The sequence below is a fragment of the Paracoccidioides lutzii genome (genome assembly GCF_000150705.2).
Source record: "Paracoccidioides lutzii Pb01 unplaced genomic scaffold supercont2.18, whole genome shotgun sequence".
Classification (NCBI taxonomy): Eukaryota; Fungi; Ascomycota; class Eurotiomycetes; order Onygenales; family Ajellomycetaceae; genus Paracoccidioides; species Paracoccidioides lutzii.
The window spans coordinates 403,722-418,365 of NW_015440964.1; the positions used below are offsets into that span (position 1 = coordinate 403,722).

The 14,644-nt window shown below is 46.1% G+C and overlaps 4 protein-coding genes across 4 annotated transcripts in view; 1 reads left to right on the top strand and 3 right to left on the bottom strand.

Annotated features, from left to right (window-relative positions):
- PAAG_06423 (developmental regulator flbA) overlaps positions 1-2,012 on the top strand; it is a gene marked incomplete at both ends in the record, with an annotated part of 2,410 nt that extends 398 nt beyond the window's left edge. The window contains 3 exons of the mRNA XM_015845885.1: positions 47-1,417; positions 1,580-1,767; positions 1,863-2,012. Coding sequence (XP_015700111.1) covers positions 47-1,417; positions 1,580-1,767; positions 1,863-2,012 — 1,709 coding nt within the window. The remainder of the gene's footprint in view (positions 1-46; positions 1,418-1,579; positions 1,768-1,862) is intronic.
- A 2,123-nt stretch (positions 2,013-4,135) lies between these two features.
- PAAG_06424 (hypothetical protein) lies at positions 4,136-5,860 on the bottom strand (the record flags this gene model as incomplete). The annotated part of the gene is made up of 2 exons (XM_002791639.2): positions 4,136-4,966; positions 5,045-5,860. 2 exons carry the CDS (start codon positions 5,858-5,860, stop codon positions 4,136-4,138), a joined length of 1,647 nt encoding a protein of 548 aa, XP_002791685.1.
- A 1,413-nt stretch (positions 5,861-7,273) lies between these two features.
- Positions 7,274-10,309, bottom strand: PAAG_06425 (hypothetical protein; the record flags this gene model as incomplete). The annotated part of the gene is made up of 2 exons (XM_002791640.2): positions 7,274-8,446; positions 8,513-10,309. 2 exons carry the CDS (start codon positions 10,307-10,309, stop codon positions 7,274-7,276), a joined length of 2,970 nt encoding a protein of 989 aa, XP_002791686.1.
- Positions 10,310-14,376: 4,067 nt separating this feature from the next.
- Positions 14,377-14,610, bottom strand: PAAG_06427 (hypothetical protein; the record flags this gene model as incomplete). The annotated part of the gene is made up of 1 exon (XM_015845886.1): positions 14,377-14,610. The coding sequence occupies one exon, from the start codon at positions 14,608-14,610 to the stop codon at positions 14,377-14,379; it is 234 nt and encodes a 77-aa protein (XP_015700112.1).
- Positions 14,611-14,644: the final 34 nt, after the last annotated feature.

Below are 14,644 nucleotides of genomic sequence, written 5' to 3' on the forward strand. Positions count from 1 at the left end.
TCGGGTAGTGGTGGTGTAGACGAGCAGGACCAACACATATCTAAAGGCTCCGCAAACAACTTTACGTTGACCCTACTTTCCCTGCCCGTTACCCTTACTCCTTCAGCTCCTCTCAATCAACCCCCATACCCTCGACGATATACCTTGCAGGGAAATCACGGGTTCGCTCCACTTTTGGGCAGTTCCTATACTCCTCAAGAAGAATCAGAAACTGTTATGTCGAACGGCAAAATGCACCAAACATCGTCTCGTTTGTTGCGCATGACGAGCGATGATAGGCCATTTACAAGAGATTTCAAAGATCTCTTTTCAACGCTCATTGTCAGCCTGAAACTAGAGACACATCGAGTGCGTTTCTCCAAGTTTGAGCACACCTTCACCGCGGAAGAGGCCATCAACAATCTCGGTTCCCTAAAATTCTCTCAGTCTAATCGCATGCCAGATCCAAAGGATCCCTCGCGAATTGTCACGACCACCACCACCACAACTTTTTCCATGGCCAAAGAGATGGCCCGAGCTGTATGTCAACGGTCTGTAGATGCCAGGTTCATCGAATCCGTAGACGGACGGGTAACCACTCAATTCCCTCTCAAGGGTGCGCTCTTCCAATTAACCCCAAAGGGCATCCACATCTTGCAACGATTTTGCCAGAGAAATGGTATCACTGCCAGACACATACTGGATGTGCTTGAATCGCCTCGGAATACTATGCAATTGGTGATCCTGGAACGAGATAGTACCACAGATCAGATTTCTCAGGATCGTGCTACAATCGAAGTGATATTTCGTCGGTTTGCTGGCCAAGATGGCCCTAATATCAAGTCCTCAGTGTCAACTTCGGATTCGGATTCCGTGAGTGACTATTCTAATGGACTTGTGGGAGTAAAGCTAGCTAGGGAAAGGAAAGTGGGAGATAAAATCATTCACAACACGTTTACGGGGAAAGCGGCAGTGGATTGGTTGATGGACTGCTGCACAATTATAGACCGTCTGGAAACGTTTGAGATTGCCACGATGTTCGTAAAACAGGGCTTGATAAGCGTGGTCTTCGAGGACAAGAATTTTATTCAGCAAAATCCCGATGCTACACTTTTCCAACCTACCAAATATGCCATTTATGCAGTGACTGAGCGAGGTTCGCGGATATGTGGATGGATCGCACGGGAAAAACCCGTGGTTTCTACATTCGATGGACGAATTGCGCCTCGAGATTCAAACAATGCTCGCTTAAACAATATCCTGCAAGATCCCGCGTTGCGATTACTATTCAGGGAATTCTTGCGCTATTCCCTCTGCGAGGAGAATCTATCGTTTTACCTCGACGTTTCCGAATTTACAGCGGACTATCACCGGAGAGAAAAAGCTGGTTCATTCGCGAAAATGGATGCCGTTCGTGAAACCCTCGCTAGTGCATATGGTGAGTCCGCGCATAGCTTTCTGTCCTACTCCCTCTCTTTGGTCATGTTTTCCTTTTGCAGTGTTTCCCACACACTGTATTTAATTCCACCAATGCCTTACCTACAGTATATCTACCACGTGGTTCGTTGCATGTAATAACTGATGGAGAGAAAAACAACAGGCTTATACAACGCTTTCCTTGCCCCTGGATCTCCCTGCGAGCTGAATATCGAGCATGCTCTGCGAAACAGTCTTGCTAGCCGCATGACACGTGCCGTTGGCGACGACGCATCAATGCTGAAGAGCTTAACTGAAGTCGTGGGCCTTTTCGAGCTTGCCCAGATTTCCGTCTTCAAGCTTATGTCAAGCGTACGTAGTCTCTTGCTCCTTTCACCGCCTCTTTGCCTCGTGCTCTGCGGTATTTAGTTTCTCCTTTTGGACATTGGGATCTGATTTTGATGCAGGATTCCGTTCCGAAATTTGTGCGCGATCCAAAGTACGCTGTTGTATTACAGGACCATGACGTCGAGCTAAACAATCCCTCTGGCCGGTCATACTCTCCCACTGCTGCTCCCATCCCTGAACGCTCCTTAAGCCGATCTACAAAATCATGAACTTCGGTTATGCTTTACGATATGTAACAGATCTTGATGTGACAAATGGTTTTTGTTTTTCCTTCCAAAATAAAACATCTCGTGGGCCCAAAAGACTTCCCGGTCCAGATGGACGAAGTTTCTATGTCTTTCTGAATTTCTTTAAAAAAAAAAAAAGCTTTCATTTTCCTCGATGCTTCGGAAAGATCAGACTTAATTGCAGTTAATGGGTATCTACTTACATATGTGTGCGCGTGCGTTACGGAGTCTTCTTCATGATGAAGTCGAAGGGTGGCATATCCGGTTTGTCTCCTAACTTTATCATGACTCGTGGAGAACAGCAACATGTGCTCACAACATTTCAGCAGTTCCGTCTGCCTTCAGTTTGACAGCAGTGTACATGCAGATTCGTCACTCTTTGCCACACGGTCCCGGTTCGCTATTTCCAAACATCAATTTCACGCAATCCGTTCCAGAACCGGGAGCCAGTCTGCCCAATCCCGCTCAGCCCATGAAGTCATAAACCACACATAATTCAATTTTCCACATTCTTCATTTTGAATCTTCCCCGGCAAAAAACGGAACAAAACACGAAGCGAAACGATCGGGTGAACCGTATAAGAGACACATTTCCCACACTGCTTTTCCTAATGTTATTTCCGGTCCCCCCCCGGTTAACTCGACATACATTTATATCTATATATTTGTTTTCATTCTTTGTTTATTTACCGACACTGGTTCTCATTTTCCTTCTTCATCTAGCATGCTGGGTTTTTTTTTTTTTTTTTTTTTTTTTTTTTTTTTTTTTTTTCATGAAAGATTTTAATTTGCTTTTAATGTTCCCCCCCACCCAAACTGAGCATGGGTTAATTATTGCCTTAATTGGGTTATTTACTTTTTATCTATATCATTTTGAAACATGGTTTTCTCTTTACTTGTTCCCATTTCACCTTTTTTTCAATTCGCTCATATCCCCTTGGTTGGCCACCTTCTTGTCTTATTAGCACTTGTCTGCCCGCATTGTTTGTGTGTTTTCTTAAAGTACCTATATTCTATTATTTTTCGTTATTTATATTTCCCACTTCATATAAATATTCTTTCTGGCCTTTGGTTTGGTTTTGGTGGTTTGGTTTGGACTATATAGATTCATCGTATCATTAACCTCATCTCCTTCAGATTTGGAAACATAAAATTCATTCAAAGGTCTTTTTCTCCCCGTCGAACACAACTGCAAAGCCAAGATTTTTATGTTTATTCAAATATATCCATCATTCATTTCCAATCTATTTCTCTAGACGTCCTGTTTTGATCCTTTTCTCGATACTCTCTTTTTCCGATGTGTCACTCGAGACTCTTATAACTACAGGGTTCATGGTTGTCCTCCTGCGACACGTGACACATACGCACGCGATATTCGTCATCATGCTTAACTTCCGACTTTCAACAAAACTTTTAAATGTAAAAAGGGAACAAATCGCGAAAAGGAGGCGAGGGAATTTTTGTCCGTTCTTGCTTACCCCGAACCACCGTACTCCTGTCTGCTTCTCTTTCATGTACTCTAACATTTCTAGGGCCTAGAAGCATGGTTTAAATTAACGTTTTATATTATGTTTAGCAGGCCAGGGTAGAGCAGAGCAAGGTGAGTTTTTAATACGCTGGTTAAATTTGAATTGTTCTGTGTTCAGTGACAGGATCAGCATCCAGCGGATACCCCTCTGCTTTAATCTTTTGTGATATTTATTACTTTAGAGTATTTCCAGGAAACGCAATAGTTGCAATGGTACTGAACATGCATCTAGACCATGGTCTAGAAATCCTGGAACCGGTCATCGCATTTCTCTGCTGATTTGAGATGTCGCATGCTCTAATGCACAAGATGACAGAGAATTGAAATGCCATAGCAAATGGTTAGCTGACTCCTGACATTCAAACTCACAAGAATCACAGGTGAAAATCTTCAACGCTCTGGATAGTAATACATTTTAACGGGCGGATACTTAGCACTTTATTATTCCTGAAGATCCACTCAGATATGACAAGATTGAGGAAGTAAAAGAAGGGAAAAATGAAAATGACAAAGAGCAGAAAACATCAGAAGGATGATCAGGAACAAGAACAAAACCAAAATAAAGGGGAAATTTTTCTTAATTTCCCTTCCCACCTCCCCAACCTCTACCCCTCATCCCTTCCTCGATTGCCATCCAAATGCCCTCCACAACCCCTCTATCCCTCCACCTCCCGCTTCCGCCAATTCCACCGGCAGCCCCCAGACCTGCAGCACCAGCCCCATTCAATCCTGCACTCTTCTCATCCCACCGATCAATTGCAAAACTCCTCACCCCTCTCCCCCATCCCTTAACTTCCCTCGGAACATCCTCCCCCCTCCACCCCACATAGATACCCGTTGCATGCTTAAATAACTCTGGCGGAGACGACCACTTATACGACTTAAACTGCCACGTCTGGCCCGTGGTAAAGACTGCGACGACACGATTCCAGTAGTCCGGCTTGAAGTCTGCGGTGCTGTCAACGAGGATGAAGCGGGTGGATCTGCGGGCCTGGCTGCCTGCAGCAGCGGAGGATTGTGATGAGGATGGTTTGTTGGCAGAATGGGAGGAGGTGGGGTCTGAGATGGTTTGAAGGGCGCGGGAGATGTAGAGAAGGTTAGGGGCTGTGGAGGTGGCGAGGGTGGGGTGGTCAGGTGGCACGTAAACACCGTCTGATAGGAAAGATTTTATATTTGACATGCGCAAGAGGGAGGAGGCTGAGGGGGAGAGGAGGATGATGGGGTTTGGGCGGCGAGAGGAAGGGTTGGCGGAGGATGGTGGGGTGGCTTGTTTTATCAGAGAAGATCCTGAGGTAGATGTTTGAGGTTTCACGCCTGATTTTGACATCGTGCTTTGTGTGTGCTGGCTGGGTCGTGAGCGGTTGCGACCCAGAAACATCTCAGCAGTTTTGCGCACGTGAGAGAATTCCTGTATATGGAATATCAGTACCCTGGTCCATAGAGACATAGATGTTATATAGATGATGGATGATATAAAAAAACTCACTGTCGGTCTAATCCCCCTGAGCACACTATTCCGATCCCCCATCTTCCGTTCCCCATTATATATCTCCTGCAACCGCGGATCAATAGTGCGAACCGGCCTGCCTCCTACCCCGACACCAGCCGCCTGCGATCCAGGTGCAACTTGCCCATCGACACCGGCACCGGAAACAGTCGAAGTTCCGCCTGCAGCCCCAGTCGCAACCCGAGCTGCCTCCTGCGCTGATCGTGCGGCAGCACCAGCACCAGCACCGGCCCCGACACCCTCTATCGAAATCGATCCTCCTTCCCCAGCCAATGGTTTGATATACTCACTATCCTCCGAAGCCCCTTCCAGCCACGTAATAAGATCCAATCGTTCCACAAAGACAAGATTGAGCACCTTATCAATTCCACCCTCACCTTCCGCTTTCCCATCCTTCACATTCTTCTCAACCTCCTCGTTAACACTTTGTGCACTAGCAATGTATTCCGGAATTGCCACGTCCCTTTTCAGCCAGGCAAAGTATATGCTACGCAGGTCGATGGGGATGTTTCCGGAGGCGGAGGATATGAAGCGGGTTGGAGTTGAGAGGGGAATACATTGGGGAACATTATATGGAGGTGTCGAAGGAAGGTAGAGCTGTGTGGCTAGGGCGAGGTCAGTCGTTGTTATTTCTGCTTGGGGATTGGAGTTGGATGTGGATGTGGATGGTGGAAGGGAGGTTGTGAGGAGGACAGGAGAGGTCGACGCAGAGGAGAGGGCGCGGCGGAGGCAGAGGAGGGGGTCAGTTAGGAGAGGATCTGTTGATGTTTGAGAATCTGCCGCCGTCGTCGCCATGGCGCGAAACGTATAGGGTAAACTACAGTTCAGTTTCGTCCACAGGTGGGTTCCTGCGCGTCAGTGGACGAACGTCTGTATATTCTTTCTTATAGGCTGTATGTATGTCAATAGGATTTAGAGCAGGCACCCTCGATAGGTGTATGTATAGAGTATAAAACAAGAGGGATTTGCGATGTGTCGCGTATGTTCTGATAGTAAATGGTTGTGCTCTGTAGATCTAGATGTCTGTGATTGCAGAAAGTCGACTTAGGTAATCTCGAAAAAAGAGCCGCATATGCTAAAGCAGCTAGGAGAAGATTCAACCACGTGATCAGATTACATTTTGCAGATCCAAGATGTTAACCATTTGAAAAAAGCTTTGGAATGGATCAAACATAAATAAATTCTCTTCTCTATTCAAGAAAGACAAAATAGCGTTTGAACTTGAGTTCTAAAATTCAAACCCACCGATAAAATGAGATGGAAGATAAAAAATAAAGGATTCATCATTTCATATCGTACCATGTCATAGAAGAACTCCGAAGATACTCCAATCCATGATGTTCGGCACATCGAGTACCTAATATGATATTTTACCTAATTAACAAAAGCTGAATCAAATCGACAGTAAAAAGGGAAACAAGAAAAGAAGAGAAGAGAAAGAAATGATTTAAATAAGCACTAGAAACACAAAAGAACGAAGATATAGGGGACAGCGAGCTACCGTGGCTATCAAGGTGAAAACAACCTAAAGCCAGTGTAAGTAAAATGGGAGAGGAAACAAACCATTGGCAGATCATTCATTCTCCTTCAGATGTTGGGAACGTAAAATGAAAAGGAAATAAAGGGAGGAAAGCAATGTTACAATCCGTGAAAACCAAGGCTACCACGTTGAGAAAACATGAAGAGAAACAGGAAAATTCCCACCCAACCTGCGCCAGATCCTAATCTGATCGTATCAACTTCAGATCAAAATCAAAATCACAGGTAAAATCATAAGGAATCAGAACCCAAATCATTCATGCCCAGGTTTTGGGTTTTATACCTCGTCAAGTTCCCATGAAAAGAGAGGCTCGAAAAAAGAAAATAAAAAATATTGAACATAAGCTCCCGCACGAAAGGCTCCATGCCTGCCCCTTACCGAAACGCCATCCATGCCGTTTTCCCTATTTTGTTGCAGAGAAGTCGGAAAAAGAAGCATTAAGAGGAAGGAAACACTTGGAAGACATAGAAAATGTTCTTTTTCAAAAGAGAATTACCTCTCAAAAAAACCAAGCCCCCAACACCAACTCCAACACCGGCTGTAAAGCATTCAAGTTCGCTGAATTTAAACGAAACTCGACGGTTGAGTTTTAAAAAAGAAAATAACAGAGTCAATAGTACGGGTACAACAAAGAAAATATCAAATATTCAAGGAGGTGAAAAGTTTGGTTATCGCGGTTGCAACCTCGGATCTTTTGACGGACCATCGCCCGTGCCATTACCACCACTGCCACCATGTACCTCCCCGGATGGGGATTCAAGAATAGGACCATCCTTCATTACAACATCAGTGGTAACAGCTCTAGCACTAATGCCAGTAGAGATATCATGCTTCATTGCATCGGCAGAGTGCGTTTCATTTGTATTAGGGCTCCTGGGCTCGGCCTGTGGCTGCATTTGGTTTAGCTGGGGCTGTTGCGTGCTCGAACTCGGAAAGAGAGGAGGATGGGGTTTGTCAGTAGTAGGCGTCGCCAATGTACCCCGTCGGCTCATGTAATCACCTAAACTTAGTTTCTTTTTTACAGGACTGGGCGCCGTAGTGCTGGAACCGGGGCTCTGAGTTGCTGGCTGCAAGGTAGTGGGTTTGATGTTGAACGGAGCTTGGGCTATGGAACTTGTTGAAATTGGTGTTGTTGAAATTGGTGTATTGGCGGACGGTGCAGCAGGACTGGCCAATTGAGATGTGGGTAGATGAATGCGGAGGTCGGAATACGGTCTATCAGGTGGTTTACGTGGCATGCGGAAGCTGTGGGCAACGGTTGATGGTAAGGAATGAATGGGTGCGGGGGCAGCTTGAGTTGATATATGCAGGGACGACAACGCACTAGCACCTGGCGATGCCAGGATCGTGCTAGTATGCGGATCCTTGGGTGGAGTCATTGCTATGTCGGCGTCGGTGTCCTTCATATCGACATCTTCTCGATGGTGATGAGCGGAGCTGATACCATGGTTGAAACTTGGTATCAGAGGTAAAGTACGAATTTGTCCCGGCGACTGATTAATACGATTGTTCATTTCCTGAAGCCTCAATCGGTCCTGATGGCATCGTTTGAGAAGCCGGGTTGTCAAAGGAACAAAGGACGGCCGTCGAGTAGGTTTGGGAGGCACAAAGTACGGGTCACTTTCGTCTGGTTCCGTCTGCATTTCCGAATCAACATATTTGGGACGAAGAGGGGATGTTACGTTTGGGGTGCTTGATCTTGAATTTTTCTTTTGAGATGATTGCGAACCACGCCCTGGGGTAACGGACGTGGGTGATCGTTTTCTAGGAGAACTAGACGATCGACGGGCGTTTGTGGGGTCTAAGCGTGAAGTTTTCGGTTGAGTGTGAGAGGTGGCCGCCTGTTTATGATATGTAAGTTAGTACTCCTCTCAAAACGGAAGTCCTGGAAGATTTGGGGAACTTACACCAGTTTTAGTAACCTGGGCAGAGGCACCACTGGTTCTCTTCTTTTTCTTTGGGGGGTGTTGCTGGTCATGCTCAAGTTGCTCGAATTTCTTTTCTGCCGCCGCAATTTTACGTTTCTCCCGCGCAGAGAGCTCACCAGGCATCAAAGCCAATGGATCTGTAGTAGGACTGTGCGATATGGGGGTCAGATCAGGACTTCGTGGATGATTTGATGTGGACCTTGATCTGCTCTCAACACGATCCTCCTCACCGCCTTGAGCCTTTACAGCTTCACTTCCAGCTCGACTGTTAGTTGCAATGCCAGTGTTAACAGGAGAGATTGCATTCTTCGCTTTGCTCTTTTTCCGCCTCCCATTTACCTGTTTCTGGGTGGGTTCTGCATGCTTTGGGGGCCGGCGACAATCAATTTTTGCTAGGTGACAGGCACTCGAGGAATCGCAAGCACAACCTCCGAAATTTGCCAAAACATTACTTATAGAGATTGCGGCTGCGTCAGAGATGCCATCATTGGACCCTTCCTGCTTCACAAACCCGTTGGAAGGAAACGTTTGGGGGTCTAGATACCAGCACATGGTTATTTCTGATTTGGCCGTAATATCCTGGCTGGCAACGAGGCAGAAGTGATATTCAATGTCATTGGTGATGACGGTCTTCATGGTTACGTTTGGGCGACATGATCGTCGAACATAGCGCAGCATAGAGCCTTCTTTACGACTGTCGATATATATTGGAAGCTGAGGGTGGAAAAACACAAAAGGTTCTGGATGGCGCAACTCTTGCCAGCGGCTGTTGGGGTCCAGGCAGTAATCGCGGAAATGGCCTACTTTCCCTTTGACTTCACCAATTATTTCATCTTTGCGAACATCGTTCTCCACGGTCAGAAACTGCCACGTAGGGTGCCTTCCATTGTATTCCACAGTAGTGTCTGTAACGGTTTGTTTCGAGAGGAGTGGCCACTGAGTAGGGTCAAGAGGACGGTCTAGGTAAGTAAAAACATCATTTGAAGAGCGACCGTTTGCAACGAGAGCAAGGTTTACGGGATCCTGAACCCAAGATGAAAGATCGGTTGCCAGTTTAAGATTGTCGAACAGATTGCTGGGAATATCCACATTCGCATGGTCATTATCGTAAAGGTGAAGGAATTCCTGGGAGTAGAGGGGAATACTGGGTATAAGGGATGCTTTGGTAGGGCTCATAGCCGACACGGATGTCGCTCGCTTCCGATTGTCTGGACCTGATTGTGAAGGAAGAAGACCGGTAAGAGCACTTATAGAGTTTGAAGCGCGATGGCTAGACTTCGATTTCTTTATTGGAGGGTGGTGGTTGTTGTCTCTCGAGTTCGAGCCGCTTCTCTCATGAGACCAGCCGTTGGTTTGATCGCCGCTCGTATGGGAGTCCTTTGTCTTCTTCCTTTGGGATTTCGAGCCGGATCTCTTGGTCTTTCGGTCACCGCCATCGCTCTGTTCCTCTCGGCACCTTTTCTGCAGTTCTGTGGCGAGGTTCGAATCAAGAGGTCTTGGCTCGCAATCTGTGCAGTTGTGAACTTCGGGGACTTCATCACCGCCGTAGTAGCATAAGATGTGTTGCCAAGTTTCACAACGTTCACAGAAAACGGTGTGGCCATCATCGTCCTCGAAGGCACAGATGCACTTGATGGTATAGGGCTCGTCATCGTCTTCCTGGACAGACTGGGCGACATTACCATTTGGTAGAGGAGAGGGGAGCGGGTGAACGGTGACCGAAAGAGGGTTTGCTGTGGAATGCGTCGTTGCGGCTAGAGAGAAGGTATCTGTCATAATCTGACAGTGTACCTTCTCTAAAACACGATGTTATCTCTTAGTTCGAGACCTTTCGATCCGATAAACTCTGTCGAGTTGATGAATTAAGATGAGAGGGGAGATGAGGAGTGAGTCGTTTGTTTCTTCAAGGGACGCGCGCAAAACTTTTCCTGTTGGATTGTGTTCGTTCTGACCGAAGAAGTCATCAACTAGAAGAACATGAACACTATGCGAGAACGAGAAGGGCTGCAAGACCAACAGAGAATATCACAGATCAAGCGGTGTGGCAATGCGAGAAAATAATGTGTTCGAAGGGTGGGATTATGAATTGTTAACAGATTTTGACACCTTAGCATGGAAGAGGAAATATGGAGGTCAGAATCTAGAGGACACGAGATGAAATCGATAGGGCAGTCGTTTGAGCAACGCTCGCAACGATGACGATGAATAACGGATGGGTGTGGTATTGTTGTTGGTATTTGTTGTGCTGTTTGTGGTGCTGATGAAGCTTGATGAAGCGCATACGAAAGAGACGACGAAATCGAGGCGGAGGAGTCGGTGGGGTGGATGACGATGGGATAGTCGACTATTTGAAATGAAAGGAGGATGGAAGAGGCGGATATGAGGAAGAAGAATGGAGAGAGGAAAGGGAAGAGGGAGAGAAGGATGGCTAAGCGGAGGCGGGAGCCGTGGAAAGTCCCAGCAAGAGGAACATGGGCGAGAAAACCTAAGAGAACGAGAAAGTATGAGAGGCAGAGGGGAAAAGCAACACGAGACGAGAGGATAATGGAAGAGATGAAGTGGAGGTTGAGGTTGAGGAAGTTGAAGATAGCAGAAAGAACAAGAAACAAGAGAAAAACGAGGAATGAGGGAAAACAGCGAGAGGGCAGAGAGGGAAAGAGCGAAGGAGCGAGGGAGGACGCCCGTGCTAGGCCGAGAACGGAATAGCGCGGAGGCCTGTGGCTACAGGCGCTAGGCCGTTTCCGGCTAGCGTACCACGGCATCAGCACTGGTGTAGTCGACAGATAATACGAGGAGAAAGGGGGGAGAGAGAGGGAGAGAGGGAGAGAGGGAGAGAGGGGGAGAGGGAGAGAGGGAGAGAGGGAGAGAGGGAGAGAGGGAGAGAGAAAGTGAAAGAAGGGTGGGGTGGAATGAGTAAATAAATGAAGTAGGAGTATGCGGGAGGGTGGGGAGAGGGATAGCGATATATTCTACGCTGCGTGCTCAACACTTTGTCAGAGAAAAGGTATGTTCTGCATAGGCCTGCTAGTCAGCAAGTCAGTCAGTAGTAGCCGCAGCCTCAAAAGAAGGGGAAATGTTGTCGCTTTTGGCGTTCACCACTGGCATTCTTAGCATAGCTTGGATGGCATAAGGTGAGATGCCATGGGATGGGGTGCAATAATTGCTGCTGAACTGCTTGGCCTTCAACAACAACATATGCTGCCTGTTGCCAGCCTTGTTGACGCTCTTGGTCCTGTACATACATACTTAAAGTAGGCATGCAACACCATCCTAAGGACATCTGTATTTGTCTGCAAGGAAAGGGTTGTTAATATGAGGAGTTCCACTTGAACTCGAAACTCCCAAAATCCTCCTCGTCTGAAAGGGTCACAACATATATACCAACATACGCATACCTACCTGAGGCTGTCAAGAAGAAAGGGAAAACACACAGTTCAACAGTATCTGGTGATGATTACCTGAGGAGGCCCACCCACCTAGAACTAGCCACCCCATGTTGGTGTGAGTGAAAATAAAATGGAACAAATTGCAATCTAAACACAGCTGTGGATCTGTCTGAAAAAGTTAGCATAATGAAGACCTCAAGAGGATGGTCTGGAGATGTTTCATAAAATGTGATCCTGTCAAGATTAATGCCCCTGAGTGGATTAATCTGATCTTTGCAACGAAATAACCTTCTGTCTTGATTGAGAATGATGATGATGTTGATGAAAGAATAAAAACCCTCTAACAACTGACAAGAAAATTTTCACTGAACATCATGCTCTATCATCAGTAATGATAAGAGAAATAATAAGATAGAAAAGCTGATTTTTGAAAGAATGGGGGGAAAAAAGAAGAGATTTTAGAGCAAATATTCATGTGTAAGATTAGTGCAGATTAAGCTTGACATGCATGTTGTGTTAAGTGGACAATCACCCCCAGCAATCAGGAGGATAATATGAGAAGAAGAAATGAGAAATGAGAACTGGAAAGGAAAGGAAAAAGCCAGAAAGGGCCAGACATAGATGTGGTTAGGTTAGGTACCTAGTGTTAGACAAGGCAAAAATGAATCCCATGATGGGGTAAAAAGAGAACCAAGGACGAGGAAATTAATGAGGGGGAGAGGAGGAAGTTAAAGCGGAAGAAAATATTTAAGAGGGCCCTCAATCCAAAAAAAAAAAAAAAAAAAAAAAAAAAAAAAAAAAAAAAGAGGAAAAGGAAAAGGAAAAGAAAAAGAAAAAGAAAAGAAAAATTCAAAAATCAAAAAGAGAACCTAAATCAAATGAATATTCTCTTTGACTGGCGCCCTATCACCCTTTTTGCCCTGCCTGTTGCTTGCTTGCTTTCATCATGACAACCGTCGCCCTTTGAAGGCGATGGATGCGTTCGACTATTCATCCTTGTTGCCGCGCCCCGCGGTCATGTCCGCTAGTTACGGTGGTTTGGTGGGGCTTGGTGGAGACGGAGTGACCTTATCGCTTGGGTTTACCTTTTTCCCTGCCCCATCTCGCGCAGTTAACAATGATCGTTCGATGTTTCAACGCGAACGTGGAGTTATGGCTCTTCCATTTAGTTGATCACTGGGGTAGGCGCGTTTTCTTCTTCGATCGACTTTTGCAGTTGCTCTACGGAGTAGATGATAGTGATGATGACGAGCGAGACAAGACTGAAGTCGTAGTTTGTACGGAGTAGAGCCAAGGTGTCCTTTGGTAGACAAGTGGCAGTGAAGCCCTCAGCCACTGTATATTTCCTGATTGTGAAAGGACTCTGTATAAATTACACGATCTCAAAAAAAGTCAATTGACGCATCAGTTTTGGCTCCTGAACTTCTGTTTTCCTGTACCCCAATCATGACAAGCATGCTTGACAACTTCAGTTTTCAATAAGGTTAATTAAATAGGCCTCTATGCGAAGATATACCTCAAAATTTTCTATTTTCAGCTCGGGGCGTCTCTGGTGCCGATCTAGAGAAAAGTGTGTCTTTTCTGCGATGATTTCCGTAGTGGGTGAATACATTCCAACTAAAAAATTGACTCTCAGCATTACATATTTCCATGGCATTCAGTTATGTGTGTACATGTACAACTTCTAGCCAGGGCGGAAGCCAGAAATATATCGAGATTGATCTTCTAAAAGAAAAATTACTTCTTTTAACTAATGGAGAGCAGAAGATCTCAGGCCACGGGCCAGCGACCCAATACTGGAAAAACAAGATTGATCATCAAGCGACACGACGCAGCTACCAGTGAAAAGCGTTGATATTCAACCCACTCGACCCGCCTACAACAACATGTTTATACGACTTCTTCAGGTGTTTTGTCGCGAGGAAGTGCTCCTCACCCTCCTTTGGTAGATTCACTCGCGAGATACCCCGGCAAGCTCTCAAACACCCCCCACCCCCCCAGGGAATCCCGGTCCTCACATTTGCGGGTTGTATCAAAATCGATCAAAACAGCCTTCGATCCGCGAACGAGAAATTTGAATTCATTGACATTGTCGTGATTAATCTCTAACTTGTGGAATTGAGACAATGTTTCCTGACAGGCATTGAGATCCTCTACTCCATGTGACTTTCATTGGTGATGCATTCCACCAAGAACCCAGTCACCCGGCCATGTCCAGTCAAGTGCCCGAGAAACCGTGGAGCGATGTCAGGGCTGTCAATCAGCCATGATCAAGCGGTTGTTTTGTTCTACATATACTGGATCTCCCATTCGAGTCGCGCGAATTTGGTGATGACGGGCATGTAACTTCATAGATACCCGTATGGATTCTCTGGCCTATCACTCTGTCTGAGTAATCGATGAAGGTTTTGTGCCATTGGTTTTTCACACTGGGAAAGTCAGTCGGAACAAGCCCGTTCAGAGTAAGGACGACCCACTAAGCCGTCGTTTTTGATTTCCATGAGGGACGTCTGGAAGAATGCTAGCTAGAACGGTCCCAAAGCACATGTCTTCCAGTGTGTACGGACCTGGGTTGATAGAGAGATATTTGACATATCGATTGCCAACTGGGATGTGGAAGAAGCTTTGATCATCGTCACAAGCTTCAGCCTGAAGCAGCTCCAATACTGGGCGGTCGGGCTTAGTCGTCATTTTCTGAGATTGCGAAGAAAATACGTGTAAAATA